The 19,720-nt window shown below is 41.4% G+C and overlaps 1 protein-coding gene across 5 annotated transcripts in view; it reads right to left on the bottom strand.

The window, feature by feature from the left end:
* Nucleotides 1-19,720, bottom strand: part of Utrn (utrophin) — a 506,130-nt gene that overhangs the window by 284,049 nt on the left and 202,361 nt on the right. For all 5 annotated transcript variants that reach the window (XM_075948903.1, XM_075948906.1, XM_075948904.1 and 2 more), the window contains 9 exons: nucleotides 18,101-18,280; nucleotides 16,457-16,585; nucleotides 15,981-16,151; nucleotides 14,434-14,592; nucleotides 13,705-13,842; nucleotides 6,268-6,459; nucleotides 5,119-5,291; nucleotides 1,559-1,709; nucleotides 241-416 (listed from right to left, as the gene is read on the bottom strand). In XM_075948903.1, the coding sequence (XP_075805018.1) occupies nucleotides 241-416; nucleotides 1,559-1,709; nucleotides 5,119-5,291; nucleotides 6,268-6,459; nucleotides 13,705-13,842; nucleotides 14,434-14,592; nucleotides 15,981-16,151; nucleotides 16,457-16,585; nucleotides 18,101-18,280 (1,469 nt within the window). The remainder of the gene's footprint in view (nucleotides 1-240; nucleotides 417-1,558; nucleotides 1,710-5,118; nucleotides 5,292-6,267; nucleotides 6,460-13,704; nucleotides 13,843-14,433; nucleotides 14,593-15,980; nucleotides 16,152-16,456; nucleotides 16,586-18,100; nucleotides 18,281-19,720) is intronic.

Raw genomic sequence — 19,720 nt, 5'->3', positions numbered from 1 at the left:
TGCTTGCATGGCCAGCATTTTATTGACTGAGCCATCACTCCAGTCCCAAAGAAAGTTTTATACATATGACATCTGAACAGAAGGATGAGCTTTTCTAGACAACCTAAAAACAACCACAAAGAACACGACAGCAGCAGTTTAAATGTCACCACTATTTATATCATGGTATGATATCAGATAGCATGTATTTTATATGAAAATTCCCCCCCTCTCCTCAACTGCTCAGAACTGAATTATCACCTGAGCTGCCGATCCTTCACCTCAGCTACAAGGCTGCTCCAGCGCTGGTTCAAAACCGCCAGTTTATCCTTCAGGAAACTTGCATCCGAGGGGCGGAGTCTGTGCACAATGGCCTCCCCAGTTTGGTTGACAGCCACCACGTTGGGCTGGTGGCTGCTGATGCCCTCTTCCAGTTCCTATGACAGATTACACACCATCAATTTCCTCCACTTAATCAAATTTTCCAGATACCTTACATGCACCCCATAGGGCGGCATCAATGTAAGAGCTTCAGAAACAAATCCCTGGGAGGGCTATTTATGTTTGTGACAACGCGATTTCAAACAAGTTAATTACATTTCCAGGGACACGTGGAAGTGAAAGCAATCTGAAAATTGAAACTATCTTTATGAATGTCATCAGGCGAAATATACTGACACAGGACACCTTAATAACAAGAAAGAAATATCATCTGTTTACGTCCAAACAGGAGCCATCAATCACATTTGATTTAAGTGAACTGCCTATCATCTTACACATAAGTATGTAAAAGAACCTTGTAACACACATACACGCACTCACACGCATGTGCACATGCATGCACTTACATATACATGTGCACAAACACATGTGCACAGATACAACTTTCATGTGCAGCCATCTAGAAACAATCCTCAATGTGCATTTTATTGAGATGTTAGATGTTGCCTCAGGCTGCAAAAGCTTTAAAGACACAGATTAAAAGACTACTTTAAAGTCAAGTCTAAATACTTATCTGTCACCCCAATTTTCAAGAAAAATGCATACCCTGTTGACAAGCAGGGGCCAGAGGCACTGCTTTTGACTCCCCATGAACTGTTCACAGAAGATACATTTTGAAAATGCAGTGAAGCAAGAAACACCTTTGGCAATGGAAGACGGAACGGGCGCTTGTTCCATTACTCTCTTTAGTGACCTAGTGTCAGGAGAGCTGACTTTGATGTTGTGCTGAGTCCCCAAGAGGCTTGCCCTGTCCATCGAGGACGGTGTACTTTCATAAACAATTATCAATGACATGTATGAACACAAATGGGACGCCTATGTGTTTAAGGGCAGAAAGCCCAGGTGAGTATGCATCGAGCTTTCTAAATTGTATGGTGGTCAAAGCTCTTGGAATTTCAAAACTGGAAACTGGGAGGAGAAGCAAAAACTGACAGTGATTAAAAACTACAGTGATGTACGCACATGTGGAAAAAAAACCGATAGATTTGTTTCCAACTTCTGTAACATATCTTAGCAACCACATGGAAACACGCATCCAGCCTTCCCATACATCCCTCCTGACACAGGAAGCACTCACCAGCTGGTGTGTCCTGGCTTTCTCCAGGTCCAGGCTACCATCTGGAGCACAGGTATCTACCAGGAGGTCTTCAGCTTCAGATATCCACTGTGTGAGGTCCTCCAGGTCATGGTGGAACTGCCTCCATTCCTCCACAGTCCTGGCTAAAGAACTGGGGCACAAGAAACAGAATCAGAGGAGCTTCCCAGCTTTGCAGAACTACCTGGAAACAGGTTTTCTTTAATAATCATAACAATAATCAACAATAATAATAATACCAGTCAATACCATCTCATTTAAAGTTTAAATTGAGTAAAATCACAGCTTCTGGTTCTACAAAACATTTCAAGGTAGGTTGCATTTACTAATTACCTTTTGAGCCTCATGCCAAATGCAAAACAGTGTGCAAACTCCATCGCCATTTCTCTGCCTCCTCTCTGCACACTATTTCTGCTTTTTAAAAAGATTTTTGCCTTCTCTGACTTACAAAGCCACGTTTGATTAATTGTAGGCATTTTAATCTACCCAAATTTGTACCCTTAGCATTTAAGTACCATGAAAAATAAAAACATTACTAATTATTCTATCCTCCTAAAAAGTATGTGGTTTTACTACTGATTGAAAGCTTCATTTAAAGGTAGAACAAACCCAAATGAAAGAATAATTATTCTAGAACATTTAAGAGAAATTTTACTAAGTTAGATGAAGAAATTTACAATTTAAAAATGAAAATATGGTATTTAACTAAAATTGATGGCATAAAAGCATAAGAAGCAGAACTAAATTAATATAAAATAACATAATTGTAATTTATGACATTATTACAAACAAACAATAAGTGCAATAAAAAGTTCTTAGGGAAAAATTGGTCATTTGTTTAAGAAAAATGAGCCAATACAGAGCCAGTCAGTGCTTAATATAGTCAAAAAGTTGTCCAAGGACGTTGGGTGGTGGTGGTGTACACCTTTAATTTCAGCACTTGGGAGGCAGAGGCAGGTGGAGCTCTGCAAATTCAAGGCTAGTCTTGTCTACAGAACGAGCTCCAGGGCAGGGAAGCCTTGTCTCAAAACACAAAACACACACACACAGCGAGAGCAAGAGCAAGAGAGAAGAGAGAGAGAGAGCGAGAGAGCGAGAGAGCGAGAGCGAGAGAGCGAGAGAGCGAGAGCGAGAGCGAGAGCGAGAGCGAGAGAGAGAGAGAGAGAGAGAGAGAGAGAGTTGTCCAAGGATCATTTGAAAAGTAGAGGTGGCCGGGCGGTGGTGGCGCACGCCTTTAATCCCAGCACTCGGGAGGCAGAGGCAGGCGGATCTCTGTGAGTTCGAGACCAGCCTGGTCTACAAGAGCTAGTTCCAGGACAGGCTCCAAAACCACAGAGAAACCCTGTCTCGAAAAACCCAAAAAAAAAAAAAAAAAAAAAAAAAAAAGAAAAGTAGAGGTGTATAGACAGTACTCAGGATACTAAAGTTGGGGAATACAGCTACTAAGCTGGACCGTAACACATAATACATTCCAAAATCTAATTCTGATGGCTCATTAAATGGAAATTTCAAATCAAGCAACTAAGATTGTTTTCAAAACACATACGATTGCTTACCCACCTACGAAAAAATGTAAGGAAAGGATACATTTTTTAAAAGGTTAATTTTATGCAATCACAAAAGAAAAAACTATCAGATATAATTTTACAAAACTAAACTTGTTGTATGTCAAAAGGCACACTGAGTTTAAGTGGCATATAAAAGACTGCAAGTAGTCCCAAAATAAACAAAAAACATACATAATATCTTTAAGGAAGCACAACATTCTGAAACAATAAGTAGCAATCCCTTGGATTAAAAGATGAGCCACGCTGCTGTATAGAATCTTCAAATCGCACTAACAACGAAGAGAAAATAAGACAGCAATGCAACCCATCACTGTAATACTGGTGAAATAGTGTTGTCAAAGTTAGCCATTGTTCTAAAGGAAGGGCATGTTCATAAATACGACCGGCAGGACACAGTAGCCAACTTCATGTCATAATACAGAAAGAGTTTCAACATCTTTTCATTTTTTAACTGTCTTTATCTAGTAACTAATGTGGTATGTCCTTCTGTATATGTGTTGCTTTTATTGGTTAACAAATAAAGCTGTTTTAGCCAATGGCTTAGCCAAGTAAAGCCAGGTGGGAAATCTGAATAGAGATGCAGAGATAGAGTAGGCAGAGTCAAGTAGATGCCAGTCAGCCTCCAAGGAAAGAATACACGTACGAAATGAGGTAACACCATGACCACGTGGCAATACATAGACTAATAGAAATGGCTTAATTTAAGATGTAAGAAGTATCTAGAAATATACCTGAGCCATTGGCCAAACAGTGTTGTATTAATACAGTTTCTATGTGACTAAATGGGTCCAGGCAGCAGGAGAGCAAAAGTGCAGTCTCCCTTTACAAAGAACCACGTGTTATGATTTAAATGTGAAATGTGGCCCATAGGTCCATGTGCTTGAATACATGATCACTGGCTGGTGGTACAGTTTGGGATGTGTAGAACTGTAAGAAAACAGAGCCTCGCAGAGGAAGTGCATACCTCTTAGGAGGCTTGGAGGTTTTATTCTACCCCACTTCCTCTTCTCTCTTCACTTCCTGATTGCTGATGTAATGTGACTCCTCCTGCAGCCAGAACTAGTCTATCATGCAAACTGAATTCCCTGAATCCATAAGCGAGAACAACCTTCCTTCTCTAAGTTGCTTTGATTAGGTATTTGTATCAGCAATGAGCAAAGTAACTACTATTCCAGGTCTAACAAAAAATACGTATAAGGATGAACATGAGGATGCTCCCTAACTATACAAAGAGGCCGTTTTTAAAATCTACATAGCAACAAAGCTGAGTTCTATTCTTCAATGATTGAACAGCCACATGAATTGTAGAGCTAAAATATTCTGACAATATGACCCCTCGTTTTTGCATCTGAATATTTCCAGTGGATTGCTCTGTGATAACCTCCTTGATGCACAGTGCTTTTCATCAGGCTATCTCACGCTAATCCAAAAAGAAATCTTGCCCATTTCTCTTTTCCCCTATTCACAGGCCCCTGTGCAAAGGCTACTAAGAGAAAAGCTCCAAAACATTCTATTAGGTAGAAGACTTTAAGGAGCAAAAAAAGAAAGAAAGAAAACTTGGTGTGATATATGGATTCCAATTATCTGAAGCTGGTGAATATTGATTCCAATTATCTGAAGCTGGTGAATATGGATTCCAATTATCTGAAGCTGCCTCTGCTCCTCATTCATGTTAATCATGGCATCCAGGAGAAAGGAACATTAATAAAATCCCTTTTAATTAAAGAGAGAGACTTTCCTTATGCTAAAACTAAAGGTACTCTCCCATACTATCAAGATATTATGTTCTAAATGGTTGTGGCCTGTGGTCACATTTCTCTTTAAGGATGGAGCTCATCTCTATTTATAAAGCAGGTCATATTAGAAAAGATGTAGAAAGTGGTTTCCATGATCCTGACGTACACACACGTACACTTTCAGTGACCCAGGAACTGGTCCTCACATTACGTAAACATCCATTTGACTCACACCTACCCTTTCTGATCGCTGTACATTCTATTAACTCTGTCCCATTTCGCATTCAGCTGACTGAGCATGTCCCTGATCTGAATGGCTTCAGGACCAGACGCTTCGAGGATGACATCCGGCTGCTTCTCGTGAACAACTGCAATCTGCTCTCCAAGTTTGTCCAGCTGATCTTTGATATCCTGCAAACATTTCATCATATAAAAACAGAAATCAGTAAAGTAACAAAAAAACAGAATCACAGATAAAGATTTACACATGAAGTATTCATTTAAGATAATAGGCTAATTACTGTTGCATGTGCAAACTGAGGAATTTTCTATGTAAAAATCTATATTAGCCCAAATGTGAGGAATACCATCACACTGGTGCATGGGGAAGCACCCACCCTGACATTCTAACTGGCTTGTGGACAGGATGTAGGAAAGGCTTTAAGAACATTCGATGAAGGTAAGGAAAGGCTTAGATCTGGAATTAAGAGTTTTAAGTGCCTAATCACAGTAGCTTAAATGAGAAAATGAGTTATCAAATCCATCACATATGCCAGTTCCTTCCGAGATTTTATTAGGATTTTATACAGAAGTGCAATCAACTATATGGAAAAGAAACTTTCAAAGGACTGAAAACTTGAGCTCGCAATCAATAATGCAATTCCACACCCGGGCAACTAGCCAATCTTAAATCAATATGGATGACCTGACATCATTTGACACAAGTGACAATCAAGTTTCTATCTGATTAAAATAAGGTCTCTGTTGTTGCAAATAACTGTGCGTACAGAAAAATCCAAGCACACATTTTTTTAATTGAAAAAAAATTGTTATATCCTTCCAGTGAACAGAGTAAAGCTTCACTATTTACACATAGTATCACTGACTTGGAACAATCAAGGATTTTGATCATCTTAAGTAAGTACAATAGCATCTGAGCATGGTGGTTCGTGCCTGGAACCCCAGCTCCCAACAGGCAAAGGGAGAGGGATGTGAACATCACATTAGCCTGGGCTATCCAAGGAGGCCCTGCCTTTAATAAACCAAAAGGGGAGGGAAAAGGGGAAAAAGGGGAGGGAAGAAGGGGAGGGAGGACCAAAGGACGGAGGGAATCCTTACATTGTATTTATTAACCATGGCTACTACCTTTCAGCACTTAGATTTTTACCTTCAGAGAGTCTTCTTGGAAAGAGAGGTCTTCGCAGACAGTGGTGTTCAGCTCAGGAATATTGAGCGATAATTCAATGTCATCCATAGTGAGTAAAATTTTATTAATTTCAACTAGATAATCCGCTGGGAGGGCCGATGACGCAATTTCAGAAGAAAGTGGAATCGTTTTCCTCTGCTGGATAGAGATTGTCTGTTAAAAAAAAAATCAAAGAAATAATGCAGGCATCTTAAAACCTCCCCAGAAAAGTAACAGCAAACCAGGGAGAAAAAAATTACAGGACCGTTTATGGAAGCATTCTAGAAATCCAACCAAAGTTTCAAGAACCATAGATAAGGTAAATGTGATCAAACCACATTGTATACGTGCATAAAAAAATAGCAAAACCACTATCATATAAAATTAATAAATGCTAATGGAAACAATAGCATCAAATTTTTCTATTTTAACCGTTGCTGCTATAGAAGCTCAACAAAATCTATTTCCCCTTCCATCTGAAGTTTGTTGCCATACCCCATCGATAAACTAACGTCTTTATCTATAACCCCCGGCATCTACGTGGTTTCCCTAACAAACAGGAAGCACAACTGCTTCTCTGAGCTGTGAGGAAAACACAAATAAGTGGTCCATTGTCAACTACAGGAAATAAACCATCTTAAGATCGTTTTTTACATCATCCTTCCACAATATCACCAATGAGATTAAATACTTTGTAGGCCACACTGCTCAAAACTGAAGCTAAACATGTTTTCCAAGCATTCTCAACGGCCACAGTGGCGCACACCTATCGTCTTCCTCGGTGTGGTGCTGAGATAGGAGGAGCTTTTGGTTGAAAGCCAGTGAGGACAACATACATGAGACAGGGTTTCAGTGATTGATGAATTAACCAACACAAGAAATGCCATGGGGGTTCTGAATGAAATGATATCAGTGTAACTTTGAGACAGCAATGCTGGGCACAGACACCTGACGTAGTAGACTAATGTGCCCTAAAGTGCTGGCCTCAGGTCTCCTTTGCCGTACTGTAGAAATCCTGCATCCTCCACTCAGAATAAAGTGCTGTCTACAGTGGGCTGCTTGCTCCTCTTTACTCCTTGATAGCTATAGTTTAATAAATAAATCTCCTACTTCTTTTTTTCTTTCTTTTGCTTTCTTGAAACAGGGTTTCTCTGTGTAGCCCTTGCTGTCCTGGAACTCACTCTGTGGACCAGGCTGGCCTCAAACTCAGATCTGATATACAACTCTCAAATGGCCAGTGTAGCTACTGATGAATTCAGATGTCTTCCCTGACATATTGTTTTTCTTTGGAGATAGGGTCTCAGGTACACCATGCTAGTCTTCATTCCCCATACAGCCAAAGATAACCTTGACTCTAACCCTCCTGCCTCTAAGTGCTAATACCACCAACATCACACCCACTCACTGTACGTGGTGCTGAGGGTGGAACCTGGGCCTTCATTCACACAGGCAAACACTCCCCCAACTGAGGCACATGCCCAGCTCAAAGCTTTCACAGCTATGCTTTATTTGTAGACTAGAGCATTCTTCTGTAAATTTGAGGACAATCGTGACAAAGACAAACACATGCTTTTTCATTGAAGGATTATAATTATTTTCAAGACCTCTAAGAGAAGTTAAAACTCCGGGCTGCACATCACAGCAGCATTAAAGATCCGAGAGCCCTGCCTTCTAGGAACCAATCAGTCTCTGTTCTCATCATTCCTACAGAGGCTGGTTTGATTGAGCAAGCTTATGGGTTTCCTGACTCTATCAACAGAACTACATTTGTCAATAATGATTGTTTTATTCTCTTAATTTTACTATCTTCTAAATAAAAAGATGCTAAATATCTTATCAATGCTAAATATACATATGCAAATTTTTTGATTTCATTTAAAAGAGCCCATCATGGCAGGAAGGAGGTCACAAAATTAGGTTCACGCATCCCTTTCCTCACCTTTAAGGATAAAAAAAGCAATCCAATGAATGCATCTGCACACTGAGAACTTACAGCCATCCTTCTGCTGCAGCTTTCTGGCCATTAACAAGATCTGCTTCTCAGAGACCAGCAGCAGCTGATACTCCACAAGTCCTTGAATTGGGGTGGAGAGTGTTTCTCTCTGCAGGACTTTTCCCCCATTTCACGTCACTGGATATTACCACTAGAAACTGCTGAAGCACCTCTGTACCTCCCTAACAAATGGCAAGACCAGGAATCATGGTCTGCTTCCTGGGTCACATGACAGGCTATTATTCTGCAAGGTCACAGTGACCTGAGACTTCACAGTAAACAGGGCAGATCAATAACAGCATTCTAAAGATCCAGATTAAACCAAACAAGCAAAAAGAATACACATTCATCAAGACACTCTCATCTACTGCCCTGCTTAGGGGTTTCCTGTCCCTCTCTACTTTTTGTAGGAGCTCAGCAGTTCAAAATGTGTTTTCTACTCCCCAAATAAACTTTTCTCCCAGTGTGATAAATCAAAATGCCCTATTATGAGAGAGAGAGAGAGAGAGAGAGAGAGAGAGAGAGAGAGAGAGAGAGAGAGAGGTCCTGAAAAGACATGGGGAGGACCACAAAGGTGGGGAGGATTAGGGTGCAGGGAGGACTAGAGAGATGGCTCAATGGGAGTTTGAATTTGAATCTTTTCACAACCTGTGCTTGTAACCCTGGGCTGGGGATAGGAGACGGGAGGATGCTGGGAGCTCACTGGCCAGCCAGCCTGCCAGTGAAACCCTGAGCTTCAGATTCAGTGAGGCTCTGTCTCAAAAACTAAGGAACAATATAGGAAAATATCTACTGCCCTCCTCAGGCATCTGCGTGATTCTGCTTCTGCTCTGCCTCTGCCTCTGCCCCTGCCCCTGCCCCCGCCCCCGCCCCCGCCCCCGCCCCTTCCTCTGCATGCACACTCCCATGCATACACCACACATCACAGCCACACAGGGGCTGCTGGGGCACAGAAACAAAAAGACAATATGGCACAGGCAGCAGAGTTCTGAAATGAGATGACGTTCCATGGGGTGGCTCACATCCCACAATATAGCCCACACAGATAAGGGAGGAACTGAATATTTTATAATATCCTCTACTTTGTTGTTATTGACCCAATAAGGCAGAAAAAAAGCTGAAATGGAACAGAACTACTATTCATCAACTCTCTGAAAGAGAAGGACCTTTTAGAAGGCAAAACAAGTTTTAAAAAAATCTCAGAAACTACAGCCATTATGTAGCTATGCATGTGTTAAAATAACTAAAAGACAAGACCCCACAATATAATACAATTGAACTATAATGAAGGATATCTGTATTTTATAAAGCATTCATATATTTCCTATTGTTATACAGTTCAATTTTTATTGTCTGTGTGCGTGTGTGAACAGGTGTGGAGGTCAAAGTACAACTTTCGGCATCAGCTCTTTCATTCCACCATGGCTTCAGGAATTGCCTTCATGTTGGCAGGACTGTACAGGCAGCATCTGTAACAACTGAATCATCTCACCGACCCTATGCATAGCTTCTTTTTATGTATGTGTCCGTGTTTGGTGTGCATGGGTGCGTGTGTGTGTGCGTACACATATGCATGAGAGCAGAAGGCCAAGGCTGTGATCAGAGTCTTCCTCTGTCACTGTGGACCTTATTCACTGAGGCAGAGCATCTCAGTTGAACCCGGCACTGACTGACATGAAGAGTTTAGCTACCTGGCTTGCTCTGACGACCACTTGTCCCGCCCTCCTATGTGCCGGAATTACAGGTGTGCTGATAAATTCGCCCACGCTACATGTGAGCACAAAGCATCCAAACACAGGTACACAGACTTATACCCCAAGCATGTCACCTACTGAGTTGTCTACCCAACATCAAGAATTCATACCGATGTTACAATAGGAATATCCCGGTTCACAAATGGGAAAAGGCCAGTTAGTAGAGCACATAAGAAAGTAGGTTCTGGGGCTGGTGAGATGGCTCAGCGGTTAAGAGCATTGCCTGCTCTTCCAAAGGTCCTGAGTTCAATTCCCAGCAACCACATGGTGGATCACATCCATCTGTAATGAGGTCTGGTGCCCTCTTCTGGCCTTCAGGCGTACATGCAGAAAGAATATTGTATACATAAAAATAAATAAATATTTTTTTAAAAAAAGAAAGTAGGTTCTGTGCCTGTGGTTGCTAACTCGGAGTGTATGTTAGAGTTCATTACAGCACAGCACCCCAAATATAATGAAAACTGGTGTCCAACCACAGAGGAAGGGGTAAAGAAAATGGACACTGGAATTTTTTCAACCATAAAGTTAAAAGTTCTATGGTCAGCAGAAAAAAAATGTAACTTAAGAGTTTTAAGCAAATGAAGCCAGTGTCAGAAAGACAAATACTATCTGTTTTCTCTACCGGATGGTTCCTCGACATTATAAAAGTATGAAAAATCACATTGGCATCTATGACAGGAAAATAGAAGTGAAACTTCTGGGGGAACAATGGGGAATGATGGGAGTGAGAAGGGGGAGACGGGGACAGGAACAATGGGGAATGATGGGAGTGAGAAGGGGAAGACGGGGAGGGCAGGGGGAACAATGGGGAATGATGGGCGTGAGAAGGGGGAGACGGGGACGGGAACAATGGGGAATGATGGGAGTGAGAAGGGGGGAGACGGGGAGGGAACTATGGGGAATGATGGAAGTGAGAAGGGGGAGACGGGAACAGGAACAATGGGTAATGATGGGAGTGAGAAGGGGGAGACGGGAATGGGAACAATGGGGAATGATGGGAGTGAGAGGGGGGAGACAGGGACGGGAACAATGGGGAATGATAGGAGTGAGGGGGGGGAGATGGGGACAGGAACAATGGGGAATGATGGGAGTGAGAGGGGGGAGACGGGAACAATGGGGAATGATGGGAGTGAGAAGGGGGGATGGGGACGGGAACAATGGGGAATGATGGGAGTGAGAAGGGGGAGACGGGGAGGGCAGGGGGAACAATGGGAAATGATGGGAGTGAGAAGGGGGAGACGGGGACGGCAGAGACTATGGGAGAAGTGAAACTTCTGGGGGAACAATGGGGAATGATGGGAGTGAGAGGGGGGAGACAGGGACGGGAACAATGGGGAATGATAGGAGTGAGGGGGGGGAGATGGGGACAGGAACAATGGGGAATGATGGGAGTGAGAGGGGGGAGACGGGAACAATGGGGAATGATGGGAGTGAGAAGGGGGGATGGGGACGGGAACAATGGGGAATGATGGGAGTGAGAAGGGGGAGACGGGGAGGGCAGGGGGAACAATGGGGAATGATGGGAGTGAGAAGGGGGAGACGGGGACGGCAGAGACTATGGGAGAAGTGAAACTTCTGGGGGAACAATGGGGAATGATGGGCGTGAGAAGGGGGAGACGGGGACGGGAACAATGGGGAATGATGGTAGTGAGAAGGGGGAGACGGGGACGGGAACAATGGGGAATGATGGGAGTGAGAAGGGGAGAGATGGGGAGGGAACAATGGGGAATGATGGGAGTGAGAAGGGGAGAGATGGGGAGGGAACAATGGGGAATGATGGGAGTGAGAAGGGGGAGACGGGGAGGGCAGAGACTATGGGAGAGAAAGGTTCAGCATACCACGTACACTTGCATGGCTTTAGCATTATTGTTTTTAACTTTATTTCTTAAATGTGCCACTCCTAGATCTAACCTGGAAAGATTCTGACTTAACTACCCTTAGGCAAGGGTGTGGCTGCTACTGTTGCTATTTTGTTGCTGTTGTTGTTGTTATGCATTTGTCTACGTTCTCCAAATAATCTCAATATCCACATTTAAAAACACCATAAGGAGATGGCTCAGTGGGTAACGGCACATGCCACTAAATCTGGTGACCTGATTTTGATGCTCTCGATCTACGGGATGAAAGGACAAACCCAGCACCTTGTCCTCTGACCTCTGCACATGTCATCACTTTTCTCTTACCTTATAACAAGCAACTGGGAAATACCTGGTGCTAAATTCAACTTGAATATATATATTTCAAGTTGAATATACGTGTGTGTGTGTGTGTGTGTGTGTGTGTGTGTGTTGTGTTATTCCACCCAGCAGGGTTTGTGCGTTTGTTTTAATGCATGGATATGTATGCGCATGCATGTGCTCCTAGATGTGCAGGTACACCTGTATACTCAAGCATGTACAGGCACGTGTGTGTGGCTGTGCATGTGTGTAAGGCAGAGGCAACCTCAGGTGTCATTCTTAGGAACACCACCCACCTGCTGACACGGTCTTTCACTGGTCCTATGCATGGCCTAGAGCTCACCGGTTCGGCTAGACTGTCTGGGTAACAAACCCTGAGATCCTCCCGTCTGCCACTCCAGCACTGGAAATGAATGCTGTGCCACCACGCTCAGCATTTTCACGTGGTTCTGGGCACTGAAGTTCTCATGCTGTGAGGCACACATTTTCCAGGCAATTGCCCCCAGCCTGAAGCCTAGTGGCTGTGATTCCTGCTTTACATGGCGAGACAAAAAAGAAAGTAACTGAGAACGGAACTGAAGACTCCTTCTGGACAGACGAGATGGTTTGCAAGGGGACTGAACTGACTAAGAAAGAAAGAAGCCAGAGGTGGACATGGATGGCCACTTCATTTTGGTCATACAACAAGGGCCATGCAGACAGAGACAACCAATGGTCAGTCAGCAAGCCAAAGCACAGGAATCCACTCTGATACCAAGGAGATCAAACAAAATTGATTCCAGACAGAACAGAGGCCTGAAGAACAACATCAGTTAAAACACCGCTAGGGAGGAAATCACTTCAGACAGTGAGCGGCGAACCCTATTCCAGACAATAAGGCATACTACACCAGATACACACTTTAAAAGCTTAAAATATTGATAGCATGCTCAGTACTCCAAAAAGAAAAAAAAGAAATAAAATAGGAAGTCACTTCTTGGAGGACGGAGACCTTCCAGGTTTCACGCATGACCACAAGACCAAAAGAGATGATTGCAAATAAGGCTTTCCACGTCTACGTCTTTGAGTAGTGCCCTACCTGAAAATGGCAGCATATCTAGTAGAACACATCAGAAAGAAGAGGACTGCTGGGCACTATCAACATAATATGTCATTAGCTTTGGAACATATCGGATTTACAGACAAATACAGCAAACAAAGGATTTTCTTTACTGCAGTGCTACTTCTTCTACACTGACTGCATTGTGATGCTTCATTTAATATTTGTTCATACTGATTATTTGTATGCAACTCTTTCAGGGCGCAAAACAATAATATCCCATCTCCAACTCTTAAAAAGAAACAAACAAAAAAGGCCAGTAATTAAAGAAAGTGGAAGAAATCATACACTTTTCTAACTGACTTGCTTGAAAGTATCTTTAAATATTATAGCACTGGCCTGGATGGGAGAAAATGGTGAAGTTACTTATTGGCTGCAGAGACCACTCCATCATACCTTAATCTTGTTGTAACGTGTATGCAAAAGGAGCAACTGCAAACGGATCTTTTCCTTTTTACTGTCCTCCATGGGTTCATGTAACAAATGGTCCCCTCTTCGCAGAACTTCCTCAATCTGGGCTCTCTCCTCATCCATCTGAATGTTTAAAGAAACAACCATTTGCTAAAGGCAAAAGTGTCCAATCAGATGCAATACTCACCATTGCTCAGCGTGAGAATTAAGCTGATAAGATAGAGCAGTGTGGGCAATCTACAAGAGCCTAGATAGTGCAACAGCTTGTGATTTTCTTTAAATACTTTATATTTGAAAATAAAATATTCCAAAGCCAGTTTATCACACCTTAGATGATTACATTTAGACAGAAAGTAGGGCGTAGACATGAGTCAATATGATTGATTATTATTATAATTATCATCATTATGATTTTGTTTGTTTGTTTGAGATTAAGATTTCAGGTAGTTCAGGATAGCTTCATACTTGCTATATACCTAAAAAAGACCTTGAATTCCCATGCCTCCTGCATCTGCCTCCCAATTGCTGGGATTAGATGAGTATGCCACCAAGCAGGGTTGTACGTGAACTTCAAGCATTACACAAGTCACTTGACAGCTTTGACAATGACCCTCATAAATCACATCTGGATTTCTTCAGTTACATGTAGCAGGTCAAGCAAGCAAATTCAAAGAAGGAAAAGCAAAAGGAAAGTAGGGTTTGAAAACAGCCTACCTTTTCCTCATCATTCCTGGAGTCCAAGTGTTTTTCCACAACTTTCAGCATGTTTTCTACGTCATTTTCTAATTTTTCCAAGTCAGAGAAAGACCCAGCAGCTTCAACAGTTCCAGCAGGACCAAAGCATTGATAGGTAGGGTCCTGGTCAATCAGCATCTAGGAAGGGAAAGAGGCCTCTGAAGCATACAGTTAACTTAATTTTCCAAACTCATCCTGAAAGGTGGGGGCTCACAGCAGGTACCAGCATTTATCTAAAATGACTTTTATGTCATGCATCATAGAACAAGGATGTATGACAATCTGGGCTTCTTAGAATAACTCATTTTTCCACCTTGAGCCGGGGGCGTGAGGTATGAGCTGCAGAATGGCAGGTGCCAAAGTGAACAGAAAACCCTACAGGAAACAGGGCCATGAGTCAAGCCATCCCTGCCACGGTCATAGAGGAACGATGGCCAGTCCTCACCCAGTGCCAGGACGCCCTAGAGAACGCCTCCCTTACACGTTCAGAAGAACTTCCCTGGATTTTTTTGATACTCAAACTTCAAAAAAGATTATATTTCCAAATGGCACACTTTCATGGCTATACAGAAAAGGTAAGTCAGAAGAACAATTTTAATAAAAATAAATGAAGAAAAGTAACACCCCGTGACAGTCAAATATGAGGGAAGCAACGTTCTCACATCCTGACTACAGACACAAAATCTTTCTGTCAGCCAATGCTGAAAATCTTTGGAACGGCCCTTGAACAACCTCTACAATTCAATGAATTATAAACTCTGATGCCAAGAGAGACAAATAAGATGATTGTAACAAACACAATATTCCCCAAGGAACCACGAAATCCGTAAAATTAACTTAGGAAATTATAACAGATCACACATTGTTACTATTAAAATCACTTTCAAAAGAGCATGTACAAAATGCTATAAAGATTTTTATGTTAGTATCATGCTATGGGATAAAGTTCTTATACTCTATAAAGATTTGTCACTCATATTGGTTTAATAAAGTGCTGATTGGCCAGTAGCCAGGAAGGAAGTATAGGTGGGGCAACCAGATTACGAGAATTCTGGAAAGAGGAAAGGCTCAATCTGTAGTCACCACCCAGATACAGAGGAAGCAAGATGAAAATACTGCACTGAGAAAGGTGCCAAGCCACATGGCTAAACATAGATAAGAATTATGGATTAATTTAAATTATAAGACCTAGTTAATAATAAGCCTGAGCTAATAGGCCTACCAGTTTATAATTAGCATAAGTCTCTGTGTGTTACTTTGGAACCGAATAGCTGTGGGACCAGGCAGGACAGAAGTTTTCATCTACAAATGGCACTATTCCTATCCCAACTGTCAACTGACTCTGAAACCACTTGTGAGTTATTTAGTAAACAATACTTCCTTATATATTAATAATCACATATAAGTAAAACCAACTACTTTGCCAAAAAGTTATTAAAATTAATTTAACTTTAAAAATTAGTAGGTTGGCACAAAATGACCTACGCATGGGGAAAATGGTATTCTATAAAAGTGCAAGTACTCACTTGGGCACTTTTGATATGCTGGGACACCTTCTCAAAGTTTCTGTTCAGCTCAGCTAATTTGGGTTCTACGAGTTCCCTGCTGGCACTTCCACGGGCATTCATCAAGATGATGGCTTGTTCACGAACATTCTCAACCTGGAGGTTAACGTCATCCAGCTCAGACAACAAACGCTGATGGAAAAAGAAAAAGGAGAGAAAGAGACAGAGAGATTATTTCAAGTGAAAAGTCAAAGACAAATATGGGTGTGATGCTTACTATGGACTCAAGATATTTAAAATAAATATCCGTGGTTTTAGGAAGAAATTTCAGCACCATCACCCAGATGAAGAGCAAGTCACAGAAAATCCATGGCCATCTGAGTTTCTCCCATCATGACAAATGCTCAAAAGTGAACTGCATGAGAATCCCCACACAACTGACAGCACAGGAGAACAGACCACAGCATATCATCCCTGCGACACTAGGGGCTGTCTACCTTCACGATTTCCTCCTGTTTGCTTGCTGGTTTTTTTTCGATCTCATCCAGTAGAGCTTCCGCTTGATACAGCCAGGTGCTGATATGAGCAACATGTCCATCAAACATCTCCAGCTGATTCTGATGGTTCTACAGAAGAGTAAAATAATGTTGACATAATCAAATGAAATAGTAAGGTGATGATCTCAGAAGAGAGTTGAAAGGCCACCAAAGAGCACACTGTGTATCCCACAATTCTATACAACAAAGAACAACTGTATTTGCTACATTCTTACACATAGTTGGCTTGGTTTTGGTTTGGAGTTTCTGGAGGGAGGAGCGATTGCTTTATAGTTCTGGAGCTTGAACATGGGACCTCACAAACTACTTGATTGAATATATCCCCATTCTTCTTTTTACTTTTTATTTTGAGACAGGGTCTAACTAAGGTGTCTAGGATGAATTTACTGTTTGCAGACTTTCAACTTGTGATCCTGCATCAGCCATCCAAGTACCTGAGATTACAAACCTGTGCCACCAGACCTGACTTTTTTTGAGGGGGAATGAGTGTTGGGTTTTTTTTTGTTTTGTTTTGGGTTTATTTTTTGTTTGTTTGTTTTTTGAGACACAGCTTTCCTATGTAGGTTGATCTGGAATGCTAGAGCATTGTCTTGGTCTCTAACATGCTAGGATTACAGGTATGCATCTCCATGGTCAGCTTTAGCTATGCACTTTCCTCTACATGGATATGTAGTAATGTATCAGTTTATATAACTGACCTAAAGTCAGGTAGGTAATAGGTCATGGACTGGAATATAAGAAACCTCTGACCAATGAAGACATAAGCACATGACTTCCTCTGCCCTACATATTTGGAAAAAATGCTCAACAGACAATTTATTCTTTTTTCTATCTCTATCTATTACAAGGGAATTATATAAGCTAGATAAGTCCTATCAGATGTGTCAGAATAAAACAGTAGTTTGTAAATGAAAACTCTCACTTGAGAGATTGGGGCTGCCATATGTTTATTACTGGTAGAGGAGGGCCACCTAACACTATGAAAATGTAATGGTCATAACAATCATAATCATAAAAAATTTAAATGGGAAGTTTAATATATTGCTCTATAATACCACTATATGTTCAAAGTCATTCAATCATCATTAAATAATACAAGGTAGCAATTATAATAATGTCAATTGCATAAGTGAGAAATAGAATCTTTAAGCAGCTTCACTGAGGTAAAAGTCAAGAACTTTATAGGCCCCATCATTTGGCATAATGCTCTGAGCTAGTGCATGACTAAGACATTATAAAGACTGTATACAATGCATATACAATATATGCATACAGATATATAGAATTTATTATAACAACTGATATATGATATAATTAAAATGAAAGCATATTTACTAAAATATTAAATAAGACAGCATCTATATTCAGTGTGAATATTTTACTTTCATAAAGGTATTATAAATTCATCCACTTGATACCTTTTCAATAGAAAAATAAAATAGAGAATAATAAAGTTAATTTACAAGCAAAGCAAAACAAACCCGTGAGACGCAGGAACCAGATTTTGAATTCTAATGGGGGCCATATGCTCTCTATATAGCTACGAAGAGAAGACATCACCACTGACATGTTCTGGTAACATACCAGCAAGGTGTTACACCAGTCCTCGGTCCAGGTCCGGACTCGACTCCACCCAGCATTGAGCACACAGAGATTCTCTTCCAAGACAGACTCACTGCCCGAGACCAACTGCTGAAGGGCAGCGCTGCTCTCGGTAATGCCGTTTAAGTCAACTTTTCTCTTCTCCAGATCCTTCAGAATATTCTGGAGGGGGAAAAAAAAAACAAACCCACTTGACTTTCAGAATATCATAAAATTTACCTAACTTCTCTCTCTCTCTCTCTCTCTCTCTCTCTCTCTCTCTCTCTCTCTGTGTGTGTGTGTGTGTGTGTGTGTGTGTACATGCATTGTGTGTTTTAACTTTTCTCCTCCAGCAGCATAAGAGTCTATGATTTCCTAGATTACTTGCAATGCCTTAGAAAACTCAACACACTGATATACCGAGAACTCTCAAACAACAATGAAAATCAAAACGGTTAATAAGGGAGTTTGAAAAAAAATGTAAGAAGTTCAAATGGGAAATACGCATTAAGAAAGTCAAGGAGAAGCAGCAAAACACAAGCTTTGGATTTCAGCTTCAAGCCACGAGCGGGCAACACGCTAGGTAGGAAAAAGCTGATAAGAACTCACCCACAAAGGAAATTTTAACAGGAAAGGGAACATGTATAAAAATGCAGTATGGTGAAAAACGCAAAATCTCTTGACAGCAGTGGACAGAGGCACCTCCTGGCACTGTATCTTTTTAAAACTCTTGCTTCTTTTTCAAAAAGTACTTTTAAGCTTTATATTTATTTACACCTGTGTGTGTGTGTGTACACGTTTGAGTAGTTGTGTGTCCTTCAGGCCAGAGGCATCATACCTCCTGGACCTGCAGTTACAGGCAGATTGTTGTTGAGTCCTGAGAAGGAAACACTGGTCCCCTGTAGGAGCAGAAAGAGCTCTCAACCACTGAGCCATCTCTCCAGCCCAGTGGTCCACTTTCTTAAGGCAACATTTATAGCAACCATTTCAAGGTATTCAAGTCCCCATGTGGACACTGTGTACAAAGTCACATTTCGGAAAGGACATGAATTACAAATCTAAAAGTGAACCAAGGCTTAGACACTGTCTTGGTCATGAACTTAGTGATGTATCTAAAAGGCACCCAGACATTTCCTGCAGACATTCTCCTCCACCAAGTTGTTGGGAGAACAACAACTACAGGCACGCTCTGCGCAGCTCAGACTTGCTACACTCCTTCAGTAAAGAAAGACCATTGAAAACAGTATTTTTTTTAAGTGGGAGTAAAATTCCCACTTAAGTTCACTAATAAAAATGCCACTTAACCTTTAATCTTAAATATTGCACATAATATTCAAGTGAAGAAACTAGAAATGTTATAAAATAAATGCACTCCTTAAATCTGAAAACACAGCGTTGAAAAGGAGGGTGGTTATCCTCCACACCAACGTTCCTCCCACTCCACTGAGGAGAATGTGTTGTGAGGGTTGTATATTCCATCCTCACTACTTCAAATTTGTAAAAGGATTAAGTGCGAATTCAGGAGTACATATTTCCCAAGGAGCATATATTTCACAAGAGACAAACTCCCCATTAGGTATGATATTTAACAAAAAATAGAACTCATAAGACCAGAAAAAAAGG

The sequence above is a fragment of the Microtus pennsylvanicus genome, chromosome 1 (genome assembly GCF_037038515.1).
Source record: "Microtus pennsylvanicus isolate mMicPen1 chromosome 1, mMicPen1.hap1, whole genome shotgun sequence".
NCBI classification, from domain to species: domain Eukaryota; kingdom Metazoa; phylum Chordata; class Mammalia; order Rodentia; family Cricetidae; genus Microtus; species Microtus pennsylvanicus.
The sequence above is the reverse complement of the archived record's forward strand: the minus strand, read 5'-3'. Positions and strand labels throughout refer to the sequence as shown.